The sequence below is a fragment of the Schistocerca serialis genome, chromosome 8, assembly GCF_023864345.2.
Source record: "Schistocerca serialis cubense isolate TAMUIC-IGC-003099 chromosome 8, iqSchSeri2.2, whole genome shotgun sequence".
Lineage (NCBI taxonomy): Eukaryota > Metazoa > Arthropoda > Insecta > Orthoptera > Acrididae > Schistocerca > Schistocerca serialis.
Genome location: NC_064645.1, coordinates 226183125 through 226198583, shown reverse-complemented (window position 1 = coordinate 226198583; position 15459 = coordinate 226183125). Strand labels below are relative to the sequence as shown.

At 36.4% G+C, this 15459-nt stretch overlaps 1 protein-coding gene across 1 annotated transcript in view; it reads left to right on the top strand.

Annotated features, from left to right (window-relative positions):
* Positions 1–15459, top strand: part of LOC126416758 (U4/U6.U5 tri-snRNP-associated protein 1) — a 76126-nt gene that overhangs the window by 28335 nt on the left and 32332 nt on the right. The window contains exons 2-8 of the mRNA XM_050084598.1: positions 10971–11315; positions 11418–11614; positions 11722–11850; positions 11933–12049; positions 12133–12286; positions 12452–12615; positions 12810–13002. Coding sequence (XP_049940555.1) covers positions 10971–11315; positions 11418–11614; positions 11722–11850; positions 11933–12049; positions 12133–12286; positions 12452–12615; positions 12810–13002 — 1299 coding nt within the window. The remainder of the gene's footprint in view (positions 1–10970; positions 11316–11417; positions 11615–11721; positions 11851–11932; positions 12050–12132; positions 12287–12451; positions 12616–12809; positions 13003–15459) is intronic.

Sequence of the window (15459 nt, the reverse complement as noted above, 5' to 3'; positions counted from 1 at the left end):
CGTGTTCCAACATTTCTACGGAATCCAAACTGATCCTCCACGAGGTCCTCTTCTACCAGTTTTTCCATTCGTCTGTAAAGAATTCGCGTTAGTATTTTGCAGCTGTGACTTATTAAACTGATAGTTCGGTAATTTTCACATCTGTCAACACCTGCTTTCTTTGGGATTGGAATTATTATATTCTTCTTGAAGTCTGTGGGTATTTTGCCTGTCTCATACATCTTGCACACCAGATGGTAGAGTTTTGTCATGACTGGCTCTCCCAAGGCCATCAGTAGTTCTAATGGAATGTTGTCTACTCCCGGGGCCTTGTTTCGACTCAGGTCTTTCAGTGCTCTGTCAAACTCTTCACGCAGTATCTTATCTCCCATTTCATCTTCATCTACATCCTCTTCCATTTCCATAATATTGTCCTCAAGTACATCGCCCTTGTATAAACCCTCTATATACTCCTTCCACCTTTCTGCCTTCCCTTCTTTGCTTAGAACTGGGTTGCCATCTGAGCTCTTGATATTCATACAAGTGGTTCTCTTCTCTCCAAAGGCCTCTTTAATTTTCCTGTAGGCGGTATCTATCTTACCCCTAGTGAGACAAGCCTCTACATCCTTACATTTGTACTCTAGCCATCCCTGCTTAGCCATTTTGCACTTCCTGTCAATCTCATTTTTGAGACGTTTGTATTCCTTTTTGCCTGCTTCATTTACTGCATTTTTATATTTTCTCCTTTCATCAATTAAATTCAATATTTCTTCTGTTACCCAAGGATTTCTATTAGCCCTCGTCTTTTTACCTACTTGATCCTCTGCTGCCTTCACTACTTCATCCCTCAGAGCTACCCATTCTTCTTCTACTGTGTTTCTTCCCCCCATTCCTGTCAATTGTTCCCTTATGCTCTCCCTGAAAATCTCTACAACCTCTGGTTCTTTCAGTTTAGCCAGGTCCCATCTCCTTAAATTCCCGCCTTTTTGCAGTTTCTTCAGTTTCAATCTGCAGTTCATAACCACTAGATTGTGGTCAGAATCCACATCTGCCCCTGGAAATGTCTTACAATTTAAAACCTGGTTCCTAAATCTCTGTCTTACCATTATGTAATCTATCTGATACCTTTTAGTATCTCCAGGATTCTTCCATGTATACAACCTTCTTTCATGATTCTTGAACCAAGTGTTAGCTATGATTAAGTTATGCTCTGTGCAAAATTCTACAAGGCGGCTTCCTCTTTCATTTCTTCCCCCCAATCCATATTCACCTACTATATTTCCTTCTCTCCCTTTTCCTACTGACGAATTCCAGTCACCCATGACTATTAAATTTTCGTCTCCCTTCACTACCTGAATAATTTCTTTTATCTCGTCATACATTTCATCAATTTCTTCATCGTCTGCAGAGCTAGTTGGCATATAAACTTGTACTACTGTAGTAGGCATGGGCCTTGTGTCTATCTTGGCCACAATAATGCGTTCACTATGCTGTTTGTAGTAGCTAACCCGCACTCCTATTTTTTTATTCTTTATTAAACCTACTCCTGCATTACCCCTATTTGATTTTGTATTTATAACCCTGTAATCACCTGACCAAAAGTCTTGTTCCTCCTGCCACCGAACTTCACTAATTCCCACTATATCTAACTTTAACCTATCCATTTCCCTTTTTAAATTTTCTAACCTACCTGCCCGATTAAGGGATCTGACATTCCACTCTCCGATCCGTAGAATGCCAGTTTTCTTTCTCCTGATAACGACGTCCTCTTGAGTAGTCCCCGCCCGGAGATCCGAATGGGGGACTATTTTACCTCCGGAATATTTTACCCACCTCCGGAATATTGTACCCAAGAGGACGCCATCATCATTTAATCATACAGTGAAGCTGCATGTCCTGGGGAAAAATTACGGCTGTAGTTTCCCCTTGCTTTCAGTCGTTCGCAGTACCAGCACAGCAAGGCCATAGTACATACAGGAATGAAAAGTTATCTTGAGTTTCAAGCTTGCTCTTTGTATCTGTGTTTGCTTACAGATAAATTTGATTTTGTATGGTTCTGCCCTTAAAGAAAGAAGGGAAAAAAACACATTGTTTTCATCTTTTCACCCAGACATGTTCCACAAATTCGTAGAATCTTCAGTTTTTTTAACACAAAGCTACAGCATGTGCTAAGAAGAAAGAAAATAAACCTACTGATATTGCTGTAATTTGAGTTAAACATGCTCCGTGAATAAAAAAAAGAAGAAATTGTGTTCCCTCAAGGTGGAACATATGGAAAAACAAATTTTTGAATGAAAAAATATGAAACAATTGAATTCTTAACTCAAATTTCATCTGTATGTTTGCCTCTGTAACTTTTTATGTTAATTCAATGACACAGTTACTGTATTTATCAAGTTTGCTTTGTACTTGGAAGAAACACGCACGCGCACACACACACACACACACACACACACACACACACACACACACACACACACACACACACACATACATATACACAAAACTAGAGAGTGAGTAGATATACAATATCATTTTTTGTTAATTGTTATTCACATCTTTACTGCACAGAAAACTTAAGAAAAGTGAAGGTATAGGCAATGAAAGTTTCTTTTCATTACCATTATCATTATATCCAAGAGCTGTAGTGTCTGAAATGAGTGACAAATCTTTAGTTCCTTTGACCAAAGACTTCTGAGAAGATAGTGACAAAGAAAAGAAGAGAGTAGTAAAAAGTGAAGAAGATATAGTAATAATGTGAAAAACCAGCAAAGCCCTGTGGAGACACAGTCAAGTGTTTGTTGGGGCCATTGTTATCCTACTTGAATTTAAATCTTTCAGTACAGGATATACAGTCATTATGGACAAATACTGCAACTTTTTACGCATGTTGTGAAACCAATATCCAGTCATGTATTCATGATTATTTGTTACATGTACTGTTTTACACTGCAATGTATACTTTTCCTGATGTATTAGAATAAGACATGGTTCACACAGGTGTCCACCCCCACCCCTCCCACTCCACACTTACAGAGTGCATTTATTAATTGCTGTAAAAATGAAGGCCAGCTAGCATATCTGTCTCGAACTCAATGCTAATGTAAATTCATAGTTACAAGAAAATAATTATTTGAACTGTTTGTTTGAGTCACATATGTTAGCTGGCCGTTTATAAAGAAGGCTGTAATTTTGCCTGCTTTTTTGTCCTATTTCAGAAAAGTTCTTCATCAAGACAGTGCCTTCAGGGCCTCCTCTGTGAAAGCCTGTCTAAGACGGATGTGTTCAAGGTATAGTACATGTTGAAATCTTGAAAGCTAAAGACTTCATTAATGGTTTTACATTTAGATCTTGTCCTAATGCAGTTACTCATTTAGAGATCATTGTGAAATTCAGGTGGTTCATGCATGACCAGAGATGGAATAAATCACTGTGCTGCAGATCACTTAGCTGTAATTATGAAATGTGGAATAATCATTCTTGGATTGTATTGAACAGCAGTTGGTTATTCTGTCTTCCTTCCTTCCACCGCACTGTCTAGTCTGCTTTGGAGACAGGTTTTTTTGTGAACTTGTAAGAGTTTTTATATCAATTTTGAAATACTATTCATTGGTTCCATGTGGACTTCAATCATAATTTCATAATTTGTGTAATTTCACTTAATATTACTTGTCGTAGTGTATTTGATATGCATAATTCAGTAGTCAGTGGGTGACACAGTGAATTGGGTATCAGAATCAATACTTCTGGCCATCTTTATGGAGCAGAGATGATGATTTCTGTAGGCAAGCATTCATTGCAGGGAGCCATGTTAACTTCATAAGGCAAACATTTTTGAATGCCTACAAACGATTTACTAGACTTTCCTCACATTTAAGCATCCAATGCTTATGATGATTTGTTATGTGATAAATATATGTTGAGTGGAAGAAACTATTATGCAGCAATGTCTATGTAGTACATATATGATAGTTTAAAACTGTTAATCCTACACAATTAAAGCAGGTCACAGTTCTCATTGTTTAGTTTTGTTCTTTTATGTGTGATATATTCCTTTGGCAACACTATTTCAGGAGTTCTGTCTTTATCAGTCATTGTGATATATGGGGTATTTGTGGTTTAGTAGAAGCAGAATTAAATTTGATCTAGGTCATTAGATTTTGTTATGTATGTATAGAGAGGATTTTGTAGATGTAACTGATCCAGGTCATCATGCATAGTGAGCACATTTTGAACTGTGTAATCACATTTTTGGGAGAAGGACATCCAATAATAAAATATTGGACATTTAGGCAGAAGAAGTCATCTTCAAATCCAGTTCAGTTATTTGACACACTGACTGTTACCAGTTTCCTACCCCAAATTACTCCGGGATTCTGGTTGCTATTTGTGCTATGGCCATGATTGTTTTCTTCTAGTTTTTTTTTTTTGTGTAATGACTTGTTTGTAATGACAGTAGTCATTTGTCTGCCAAATGCCCCCATTTCCACCATCGGCAACGTTTTGGAACAGGTTATGAGAAGTACTATAGAAATTTCGCAACTGGCTATTTTAAGCTATTTATGGGTAGTAGATGCTGTCATTTGATTGGTTCCATCATGTTCTGTTAAACAAGCAAGATTTTTCTGGTAATAGGGTGTATTTGCACAGATGAGGCCTGCATTTTTGTGGCCTGTGATAAAGAATTGGTCAGTCTCTGGAGTAAAGAATATATGCATGAATGTGGCAGATGTTCCATCATGGGATGGGGTCAAAGCTTGAACAGAGGACAATTGATCCCTTTGTCCTGTTATTAATTACATGTACTGACTTAATTACCACTGCACAAAGGTATGCTTTCTCATGTAAGTGTCTTTTCTTATCTTTAAGTTGTAAAATTCCTTAGGGTTGGAGGGTAGGAAAGCTTCGTTTGTGAGTAAGAAAACAAAAATGTGTTTTTTTGTAGAAAAAATTCCTTTTGAATTAATCAAATTTATTCTTATCACCATGGTCTTCTAAAAAGTTCCATGGCAAATTAAAGCTAGTATCACTTTTTGTCTCTTCACTCTTAGAACAGATTTCATTCAATTTTGTATCAGAACTCACAAATGGTGTGAGGATTATAGGTAACTGGCCTAGGGGTACAAAAAAATTGAAATCTCCACTAAGCTTTTGGATAATAACAGTTTGACAAAAGTTAACTACTGGGAAGGACATTGTCAGAAAGCATAAGAACAGTAATTTCTGTTTTGAATTATGTGACTTATGCCCAGCACATCAACTGTACAGTGACAAATTACCTTTTACACCTTCTGTTATTTGTATTCCACCCAGAACCTTCCAGGGTTCATGATTGGTTATTAAGATTAAACAGACTGATACTGAAGTATATTGTGTATGGTGGTGCTTCACAGCTTCCAACGATTTGAAAAAGGGAGACATGATCTTTGAGGAGCTGCAGTATAACATTATTTATGACCTGTTTATAGAATTTTTATCTTGTTGAATGCAATTTAACCATACTGGTTAACTTTGGTGAGCCATTGTCATCATTTCCAATCTTTTGTGTTGGTAGATGTATAAAGCATGTTTTGCTTGGTCGTGTAATATTCGACTTACTGTAGATAGTGTTCCAGAGTATAGGTATTTCAGTAAGAAAACTGTGATGGCTAGGAAGCTGCAATATGACTTCACTTTATTCAGCAACCAGTTTCAATAGACTTATCATTTGATTAAAGCCATTCTCATCATGTACACATGATGGTAGTGGCATGCCTTAGTTAGCCAGTATGACTCAATTACATTCAACAGGATGATGATAATGCTATTGAAACTAGTCACTGAATAAAGGCAACTCACATTGCAACTTCTTGATGGTCACACCTTCTTATTGAAGTGTAAAATGACTTTGGAAGTGACTATAAAGATGAAACAAATTGTGATTACAGTATTTGGAAGTGCTTATTCAAAATTGTCATGAACAGCAGTAGATATTAAAACTAAGACACATGCAGTAACTATTTGAAAAAGAAAAGAAAATGCTTAACTGCAGAAAGAATTAGTAACAGGAGAAAGGGGGAAGAGTGTAACAGAGAAGATAAGTTTTTGGAAGGGTAAATTTGAGAACTATTTTCATCATGACCTTCAGTTTTCTTTGCACCCTATCCTTTTCTCTTCTTCAGTTGACCAATAATCAAGCCTCTTTTCCCATAATGTTGAAACTTAGTGTCCACAGTTTCATGTTGCTGTCAGCAATAAGTGCAACCTTTCCAACTATTATGAGCAGTTAGTGAATAAGAGTTGAGTTATTTCTCAGCATTTATCCTTATATCTTGTTGGTTAAGCATGATTGCAGAATTAGTAGAATATATGCTTAATAATGTCTGACAAAGAAACTTGATAATGCAAATTTCTCTTCATCTCTGGCAATTACTTCTTGTTGTGCTAGACACTCTTTATTTCAAGAGTGATCTGCTACTGTAAATTTTATCTGTATTAGTGCAGACATGGTCAAGTGGGGCTGGAAATTGTATTTCAAGGGAGCACTGATGAAATTCAGCTTACACCATTTTTCAAAGAAACTGCTGAGCAGTTAAGTTATATGAAATTAATTTTCTGATATGTAGTCATTATTTTATAGCTAGTGGATAGTAGCTACACACCAAGTTGTGGATGATTTTATTTTCAAACCAAATACAATGTAAATTATAAGGCCATTACATCACTAGATTACTTTGCGGTAGCGTTCTCTCTTCCCATGCACGGGGTCCCGGGTTCGATTCCCGGCGGGGTCAGGGATTTTCCCTGCCTCGAGATGACTGGGTGTTGTTGTGTCATCATCATAATCATCATCCATCCTCATTTCGGTCGGAGGAAGGCAATGGCAAACCACCTCCACTAGGACCTTGCCTAGTACGGCGGTGCAGGTCTCCTGCATCGTCCCCTACGCTCTTTGGAGTATGGGACCTCATCATCATCACCAAGGGAGAACTGACAAAACCAGTTACTATAGGCTAACATATTAGGCAGAATCGAACAAAGGCGAATCCAAGGTGGAATAAGGATAATATTATGAAAAGGATAGATTGCTGCTCACCATATAGCGGAGATGTTGAGTTGTAAATAGGCACAATAAAAAGAACACACGTGCATGCGCGTTCACACACACACACACACACACACACACACACACACACACACACACAATTTGCACTCCTGACTGCTGTCTCTGGCTGCTAAGCCCAGACTTATTACTTATATTTAAAAAGTGGAAATACATAGCAGTTAAAGTATTTCTGAAGAACTATTTTTAATTGACTTAATACTTGTTTAGAATCCGCTGGAGCGTACCAGCACATCTGTAATCTTAGCGTTTTCTGCTAAAGTCTTGACACAGGTGTTTGTCAACTCCAGAACTTAGTTAAATTCGTGTGACACAACATCTTCTTCGTAAACCAAACATACCAGAACTTCCCATCAGAAGAACTGCAAAAGGTCCTGCAATGTGCGCAGTCTGCAGAGATGCTGCAAATAAGTTATATCAACTTTCCTAACTCCTACGTAGACAGTGTTACTTACATTAAAAACTTAAGTTTTCTTTTATTTCTATTACACTTGCATCTTTACATATTTATGCCGCTGCACATTGTCATTGATTTAGGTCTACTGAGAATTCCATTTGTAACACACCTGTAGTATTATTCATGTCCATGGGCGTACTTTGTCATCACTGAAATAACTCGTCCCCCCCCCTCGCTCCCCCCTCCCTCCCTCCCTCCCTCCCTCCCTCCCTCCCTCCCTCCCTCCCTCCCTCCCTCCCTCTCGAGCCCCCCTTTCGCTAGGAATGGAGAAAAATCATTTTGAAAAAGTTTCCTTTAACTCTGCCAGCCTTTGTTCGTTAGTATGTTAGTGGGAAGGCAGCTTGGTTTGAAACATTATCTAACACACTGCAGATTATTCAAATTGTGTTTGTAGTCATGAGTGCTAGGAAAATATCCTTTAAACCTGTTTTCAATTAATTGGAGGACCTGGTATTATTCTGCAGAACAAGTCAAAAAAAGCTGTTTTCTTAGCCGTCTTCTGTGTGATTAGTAGATCTGTTAATCTACATAGATTTTGAAAACGGTTTAGTACATCATTCATACGTAGAAGGACTGGAGAACTAAAAAAACTCATGCAGTTTAAATTATACAGTAAAAGTTATTAAACTTGTCAAACTTCCTGCTAAAACTGGAACATTATAGAAACACATTAGAAACTTAGATTTTACAATGACCTCTATGGCTTCTATACTGAACATAGGATACAACCTAGTACTTCCCATGTTCACTGTACAAAACCTTCCAAACATGGAAATGTCATTTATTGAACACACACAAATTTCCTGTGTTTCATTTCTTATTTCATCTATGAACATATAAATGTACTACTCAATATTTTAGTTTTCAGGTTAATTTGTTTTTGGATAACTTTTAAAACAGATTTGTCACTGGACATTGAATGCTTGTTTCCAAATAAACTACCCCCACTCATGTGTTTTTCGTGGTAGTAACATCAGATAGTGCTTATACATTTCTCCAACACTTTGATAGCCCAGCATCAGTGTGATGGACTTGCATTATTATGCTGTGTTCATTAAATAAAAAATAGCAAAATAATCAAAAATATTACAGCACTGCTTCTTCCAGCATATTACATTGATGTCCTCTGTCTTTCATATTCTAACTAATGATTCTGTTTGCAATTTGATATTAAATGTGTGGATGAACCACATCAGTGCTATGGCACCTATTTTCTGTTGACTATGGCTGAGTGATTTTCTTCTCTTTAACATTGATTTGCAGAGCACCTTAATAAGTTTGCAAATACGTGCAAAAATCAGCCAGGTCATCATTTTCTAACTGTAGATTGTTTTACCTAATCCAAATTATTGAATATAGGTATACATCATTGTAATTTTCACACCTGTTCCATGAATATTAGGACTACACCTCAGAAATTGAGATGACAGAATGATTATGAGGAAATGAGAAGTCAACGCAGTTTGAGGTTAAAAGTACACTGCAAAGTAATCTAGTGATAATGGCCTTATAATTTACTCTGTATTTGGTGTGAAAATAAAATCATCCACAACTAGGAGGTCAATTTGAATACCACAATGCTTTTCTAGGCGTGGTCTCGTTGAAGGTGGTATGCTGTTGCTTTCTTCCTATCTTTGAATTGTTTTAGCCATTTACAGGAAAACTTCAGTTTAATTTAGATTTCAAACCATTTCCTAACTTGGCACTTTCCACTTTAACAAAAACTGCCAGATGTGAAAAAAACACTAAATGTCAGAAAAAATCCTAGGGTCCAATGGAGTCTTGGCTTCTGTAATCTGGTACTTATTGTTGAGCCACCAAAGCACACACATTGGGCATATATCAAGTAGTCCATTTGTGTCGTAGGTCACACTTCAGGAACGTGTAATATGAGAGGAATGGTATTCCTAATTACATAATTCTTCACAAAGTAAGTAGTGTGCTTTCAGAAGCTTATTCAAAAATTTTGTCCCTAACTTTAAACTTCCAGCTTTAGTCATATGTTTATCAGCACACAAAGCAAATAGTGGTGTTATGCAGAATCCATGCTCTCTCTCTCTCTCTCTCTCTCTCTCTCTCTCTCTCTCTCTCTCTCTCTCTCTCTCTCTCTTTCAGATGGCAGGTTGTTTTTTTCCTCTCCATGTCTGTCCACTGTCCAAGCCACACATATTTAGTGAATAACTATGTATCCTTTACATGTTGTAAGAGAGATTAGGGCATATTTGTGGGTGGAATATGGTTGAGTGTATTCTCTGCCATACACTGAGTGTACTTTGAACTTGTAAATTATGTATTGATGTTTAATATAATAATACAAATGAAATGAAACATTTTTACTAATTAAAAATGAGAACATTTGATTTTAGTAAAACTAAATGTTGGAAGTGAGGAAAGTGTTTTGGCATATAGTATGTTGGTAATAGGGTGCAGGTTAATATTGAGGAACATGAAAGTCAGTAAATGTGTGCATGCTGTACTAGCCTCTGAAATAGTGAAGGACTAACTTAAGTGTTTCCATTGCATTCACAGTGTGTGGATATGGGCGAGTGAGTAGCAGAAAATAGGATCAATTAAATAAATAATGATGTATATGAGGGTACCACTGCCTGAAACAATGGAGTCACTGATGTGGAAAATGTTTTCTCTTGGATAGCGAGTTATAAGCTCACTTTGTTTCATAAATTCCTGTCAGGTGTCTCCTCTTCCCTGTTTCGTTAATTTAATTTGAAAGTGTTCTATTTCCATCTTAAGCATAGCTCATATTTCAAACAAGCCTCTGTATTAGGTAGTAATAATTTTCTATCTATTTTCTGTTTGAGCTTTTTATTTTTAGATTCATTTTAATTTTGCTGAAAATATTGTTTTCTGAGAGATATTTTGTTGAATTATTTCATTTGAAAACAAACCATATGTTATAAGGCCTCTTAAGTAACTTAATTCTCCATACTGCAGCATTTGCACTTGCTGCTCTTTCTTTTTTAATAAGTTCAGAATGTTGTGTTGGTTTTGATTAGATTGCCCAGGAGGACACCTGAAGGAATGAAAGTTCATAGCATTAGAGTGGAAATTGTGTTTCCCATTAGATAACTTTTTATTTTTTAAATTGATAGGGTAGAATTTGTATATATATTATGCATGTATATGTGTATATTTATTTTATTAGCTCATTAATGAAAATGAAATATTTTGTTAACTGAAATAATCAGTGTTTCCAGTTTTTCATTTTCTGTTTACCTCAATGAAACCTCCACCTGTGTGAACCAATGACATTTAATGTTATTACAGTTCTTGCTGCCTTTTTGTGTTGCAGTTTCTGTAGTTCTGTAATTAACAAAATACTTAAGTATTTAAAGCATAGTAAAAATATATTTTTATTTGTTTCACTGTTGTGGTTTTTGTTTTCAACAATTGAACAAAAAAAATTCTTTTTAGATGATGATGTTGTGGTTGTACCACCCCCTCCAAAAATCTCGGCAAGACCTTCACCACCACCTCCGCCATCAATATCGTTATCAAAGAGCAAAGAAAATGATGCTGCTGCTGCTGCTTCTACTAATGCCGCCACTGCCACTGCTACTCCTGCAACTGACACTCAGTCCTACCAGTCATTATCAATCGAAGAGACAAATAGATTGCGAGCACGACTGGGGTTGAAACCATTGGCAGTAGAACCTGCTGCCCCAACGGCTGAACAGAAAGAAAAAATGAAAGAGAGAGAGGAATCGGGAGCAACACTTGGTGGAACAGACATGGGAGAGTTTGTTCATAAGCCTGCAGGTTAGTGGCGTAGAAAGCTTATAACAGTTAAAACAAACAAAATGGTGTGTGGTCCAGAAAATATACTTTAATTTTACTTTTTTTTTTTTTTTTGTTCTTTAGAAAGCATAACAGAGAAAGTGAAAACTGAAAAAGTCAGACAGAAGGTGCAGGAACACAGGGAAAGGAGGCTCTTAGAATCAAAGATGCTGAAAGTAAAACCCTTAGGAGAGTCTGATGATGAAGAATACAGTGATGTGGCAGCTTGGGTGCAGAAGAACAGAAAACTACAACAAGAAAAGGAAAAAGCAGAGAAACAGGTGTGGCCATTTGCTGCAACATAATGATGTATTATGTAGCTTTTTTATTACCAGTACTTTCACATATCTTTGTTGTTGTTATTTCCCACTTTTTTGTCTGTACCCAGGCAAAAATGCTGGAAGAGCTTGATGCTGAGTTTGGAGTTGGAGACTTGGTGGAAGATGAGATAAGAAATGAAAAGCGAGAAGCCTATACATCAAAGGATCTTCGTGGACTTCGTGTTGAACATGCTGTTGTAAGAATGTAACATATTTTGCACATGTTAGGTCAGTTGATGAAGTTAAATATTGGATCTACTAAACTCTCTTCATTTTCAGGACCGGTTTATGGAAGAGAGAGAGGTTATTCTGACACTTAAAGACAAGGATGTGTTGGATGAGGAAGACGATGTTTTAGTGAATGTGAATCTCGTGGATGAGGAACGCTATGAGAAGGTAAAGTTTGAAAGCCTGTCTGGTCATCACAGCTTTAGAGTGTTAAAGTTTTGTACCTAATACTTCATACACTTTTCTTGCAGAATGTTGAAAATAAGAAACTAAAACCAAATTCGAGGGGCTATAATGTTTACGAAGACGAAGGTTTTGATGAATTTGGAAATTATAGGAGAAAAGAAATCCTAAGTAAATATGACGAGGAAATCAAGGGTGCAACGAAACAAAGTTTTGCAATAGGTTAGTTTTACAATAATGAGCAAATTAATAACCATAGTTCACTCTGAGTACTGCTGAAGTCTGAGATGTAAACAGGTTCTTACAGAAAATAATCTCTGTATGGCTCTGGAAATTTTTATTTGTGATCTGTTCAAGTGCATCACAGATGTCTTTCTCTTCTCATAGGAGAAGATGTGACTGCAGAAAAACAAAAGCAAGCCTTAGAGGCAGTGCGTAATCGCCTGCAAAAGAAAAGAGTGGAATCCCTTGTCCTTCCTGCACCACAGCTTGCATCGGAGTACTATACTGCAGAAGAAGTAGAAGTAAAGTTCAAAAAACCCAAAAAGAAGGTAAGTACCCATTTTCAGTTGATAAATTTTAATGATAAATGGTTAAACATTTATCCATTTATTTAATACTTACTGTATTGAGCCAGTTATGTAAGCTATGATGAAGCACTAATATCTGCACTTGTAATCTAAGAGAGACAGGTTGTTCAGTGACACCTAACCGAAATTAAGATTTTGTTCTATTTCATGTAAAGGTTCGAAAAATTCGCAAGAAGCCTCTGAAAGCAGAGGAGTTAGCTAATCAGGTACCCAGCACATGGGACTTCGCTACAAGATCTATTAAACGGGAAGAAGGTAGTGATGCAGATGAGTGTGTTATAAATCCATTGAATCAAGTTGTTGTGAAACAAGAACCAGATGAAGTGATGGATGTAGATGATCTACCACGTAAGTTTTATTGATACCTTGACAAAACATTTAATACTGTAGACAGTCAGCATTGTCAGTCTGTACTAGACGTAAATCATTGAAGGATTAAAAGTAACAACACGCCAAATAGTTGAGGCCACAAGTTGTTAATAGGTACATAAACGAAAGTGAGGCTATTGCTAGCTTTTGTAAAAAGGATTCATTGGAAAGCCATCACCTTTCCCAGTCGTATTTGTTTGTCTATTACCTACTCAAGGTCTAAGCTATATAGTGAGTTATTATTTTTACTCCTTCCATTATTTATATCCCTCTAAAAACTTTTGGAAATATAGTGTAATTGAATAGATAAAAAATGTACTCGCCAAGTGGCAGCAGAATGCACACATAAACGGAGGTTATAATTATGCAAGCTTACGGAGCTAGTTGCTCCTTCCATCAGAAAGATTGAAGTGGAAAGAGGAGGGGTCAAGGAAAAGGACTAGAGAAGTCTAGGAAGAGGTACTTTCCTTCTCATCCTGTCCAGCAAGTCTCCCCTGACCTGTGGTTCTGTGTGACTTTTTCAAAATCTACCCCTTTTTATAGACCTCTTCAGTTCTTTTCCTTCACCCCTCTTCCTTCCCTTTCAGCCCTTCTGCAGGAAGGAAGAGCCACTGGCTCCGAAAGCTTGCATAATTATAACCTCCTTTTATGTGCATGTTTTGCTGCTGTTTGCTGGTTAGATTTTACTGTCTATCCAATTGCATTGTATTTATAAAAATTTATTGTTTTCGTTGTTGTATTAGCCCACTAAAAACATTCATTTACAACTCTTTAATGTAGGCATCAGCAATATTCACATTTCAGTTAAAATGTTTCTTATGCAATTGGATGCTTATTATAGATGACTTTGAAAATGATAGTTTGACCAAAACTAGCTGTCTGAAAATAAATGATCATTGCAACAGCTTTCCGTTGTTCTACTGTGTCAGTGTATCGCTGGATGCATGAAACGTGTGTGTGTGTGTGTGTGTGTGAGAGAGAGAGAGAGAGAGAGAGAGAGAGAGAGAGAGAGAGAGAGTAGTTATGTTTGTTTCCTGCATCATTTGATTAAAGGTGATGACTGAGTCATTCCCCTGTAGAGGCCACAGTGTATTTCTACAGATAATAACCACCTTTCATAAAACTGAATTTTTTCTTAAGTTTGGCTTTACAGCTCTCCTCTGTCATCTAGTGATTAAATTTTTTACAAATGTTCCATATTGTGATAGGTAAATGAAATTTCAGTTTAGTGATGCTTTTGTAGAGTGCAAGAAGTCAATAATAGCTGGAAGTATCTGATTCTTGCTGTCTGTCAAACTAGCCTCTGTCTCCACTGCTATAAAAAGACGTGAATGAAGCTGTATCAGTCTTAAATCATTACATAAAAAGTGCTGCATATCATCACAGATAACTGTGCAATAAAGAATATAAATATTTGATGGCTTAGTACTTGAGTACACTGACTGCATCAGGTATATTTATGAAGAATTAAAATTTTCCTTGGTGTGTCCAATCATTTATGTCTTGTTGTCATGTGTTTTCCCAAACAGGGAAGATCAAAAAGAAGAAATAGTATATTTTTTGTGCCAGAAGAAGTAGTGAAAGTGCAGTAGCACATGATAATCGATTTTAAATAGCATCTGTGACCATTTTTTATGAAGGCGATGAAGAATAGCAGTGAATCATTTATGATAAGTAAACATCACAAATTCATCTATGAAGGGAGGGAGGTGTTAAAAATAAGCAAGTTTCAAAGCTACATGCACCTATGTTCTACACAATTGCACTGCCTCTCAATAGCCAGAAATATGCAGTTGCAATTAAACTTGCAGAAAAGTGTCTCTGATACACATGGGTCTCAAATGTGTAGCTGGTGAGGTAATATCTGACAATGATTCATCATTTGAAGAGGTTTGAAAAATCATATGCTGTAGGATGTTTTGGAAGTTTTGACATACACACAGATTAGGCCACTTTTGTGCTAATTTCTTTTAAAGTGCTTTTGGTTTGTGCCACAAAACGAAGTTGTACAAATAGTCTCCTATAATTTATTTCTATTTTTACTAAGAACATGACTAAAGTCTTGACTGTCTTCTGAAACATCTTTTTTCTTGATTTTCATAATTCTTTAAATAGTTTGAAATATATTTCTTCTACTTTATTTATTTTTTTGTATTGTTGAATAAATAATTGCTTTCCGATAGCGAAATTCTGTTCAGTGGACCCTATGTGTCAGTCTCAATAAATGAATGCAGGAGCTGGGTAAATCCATCACATGTTTTGCTCCTTTTATAGTCTTTATGGATAAAATAAGATGTAGGAAACTTACACAATAACTCACTTTGGGTTACAGTCGATATTAAATGCAAATATTTAATAAATTGTTTATAAAATATAGTGTGAAATTTTTTTCTTGTTTTTTCTTAGAATTTTGCCTTTGGTTATTATTCGACTCTT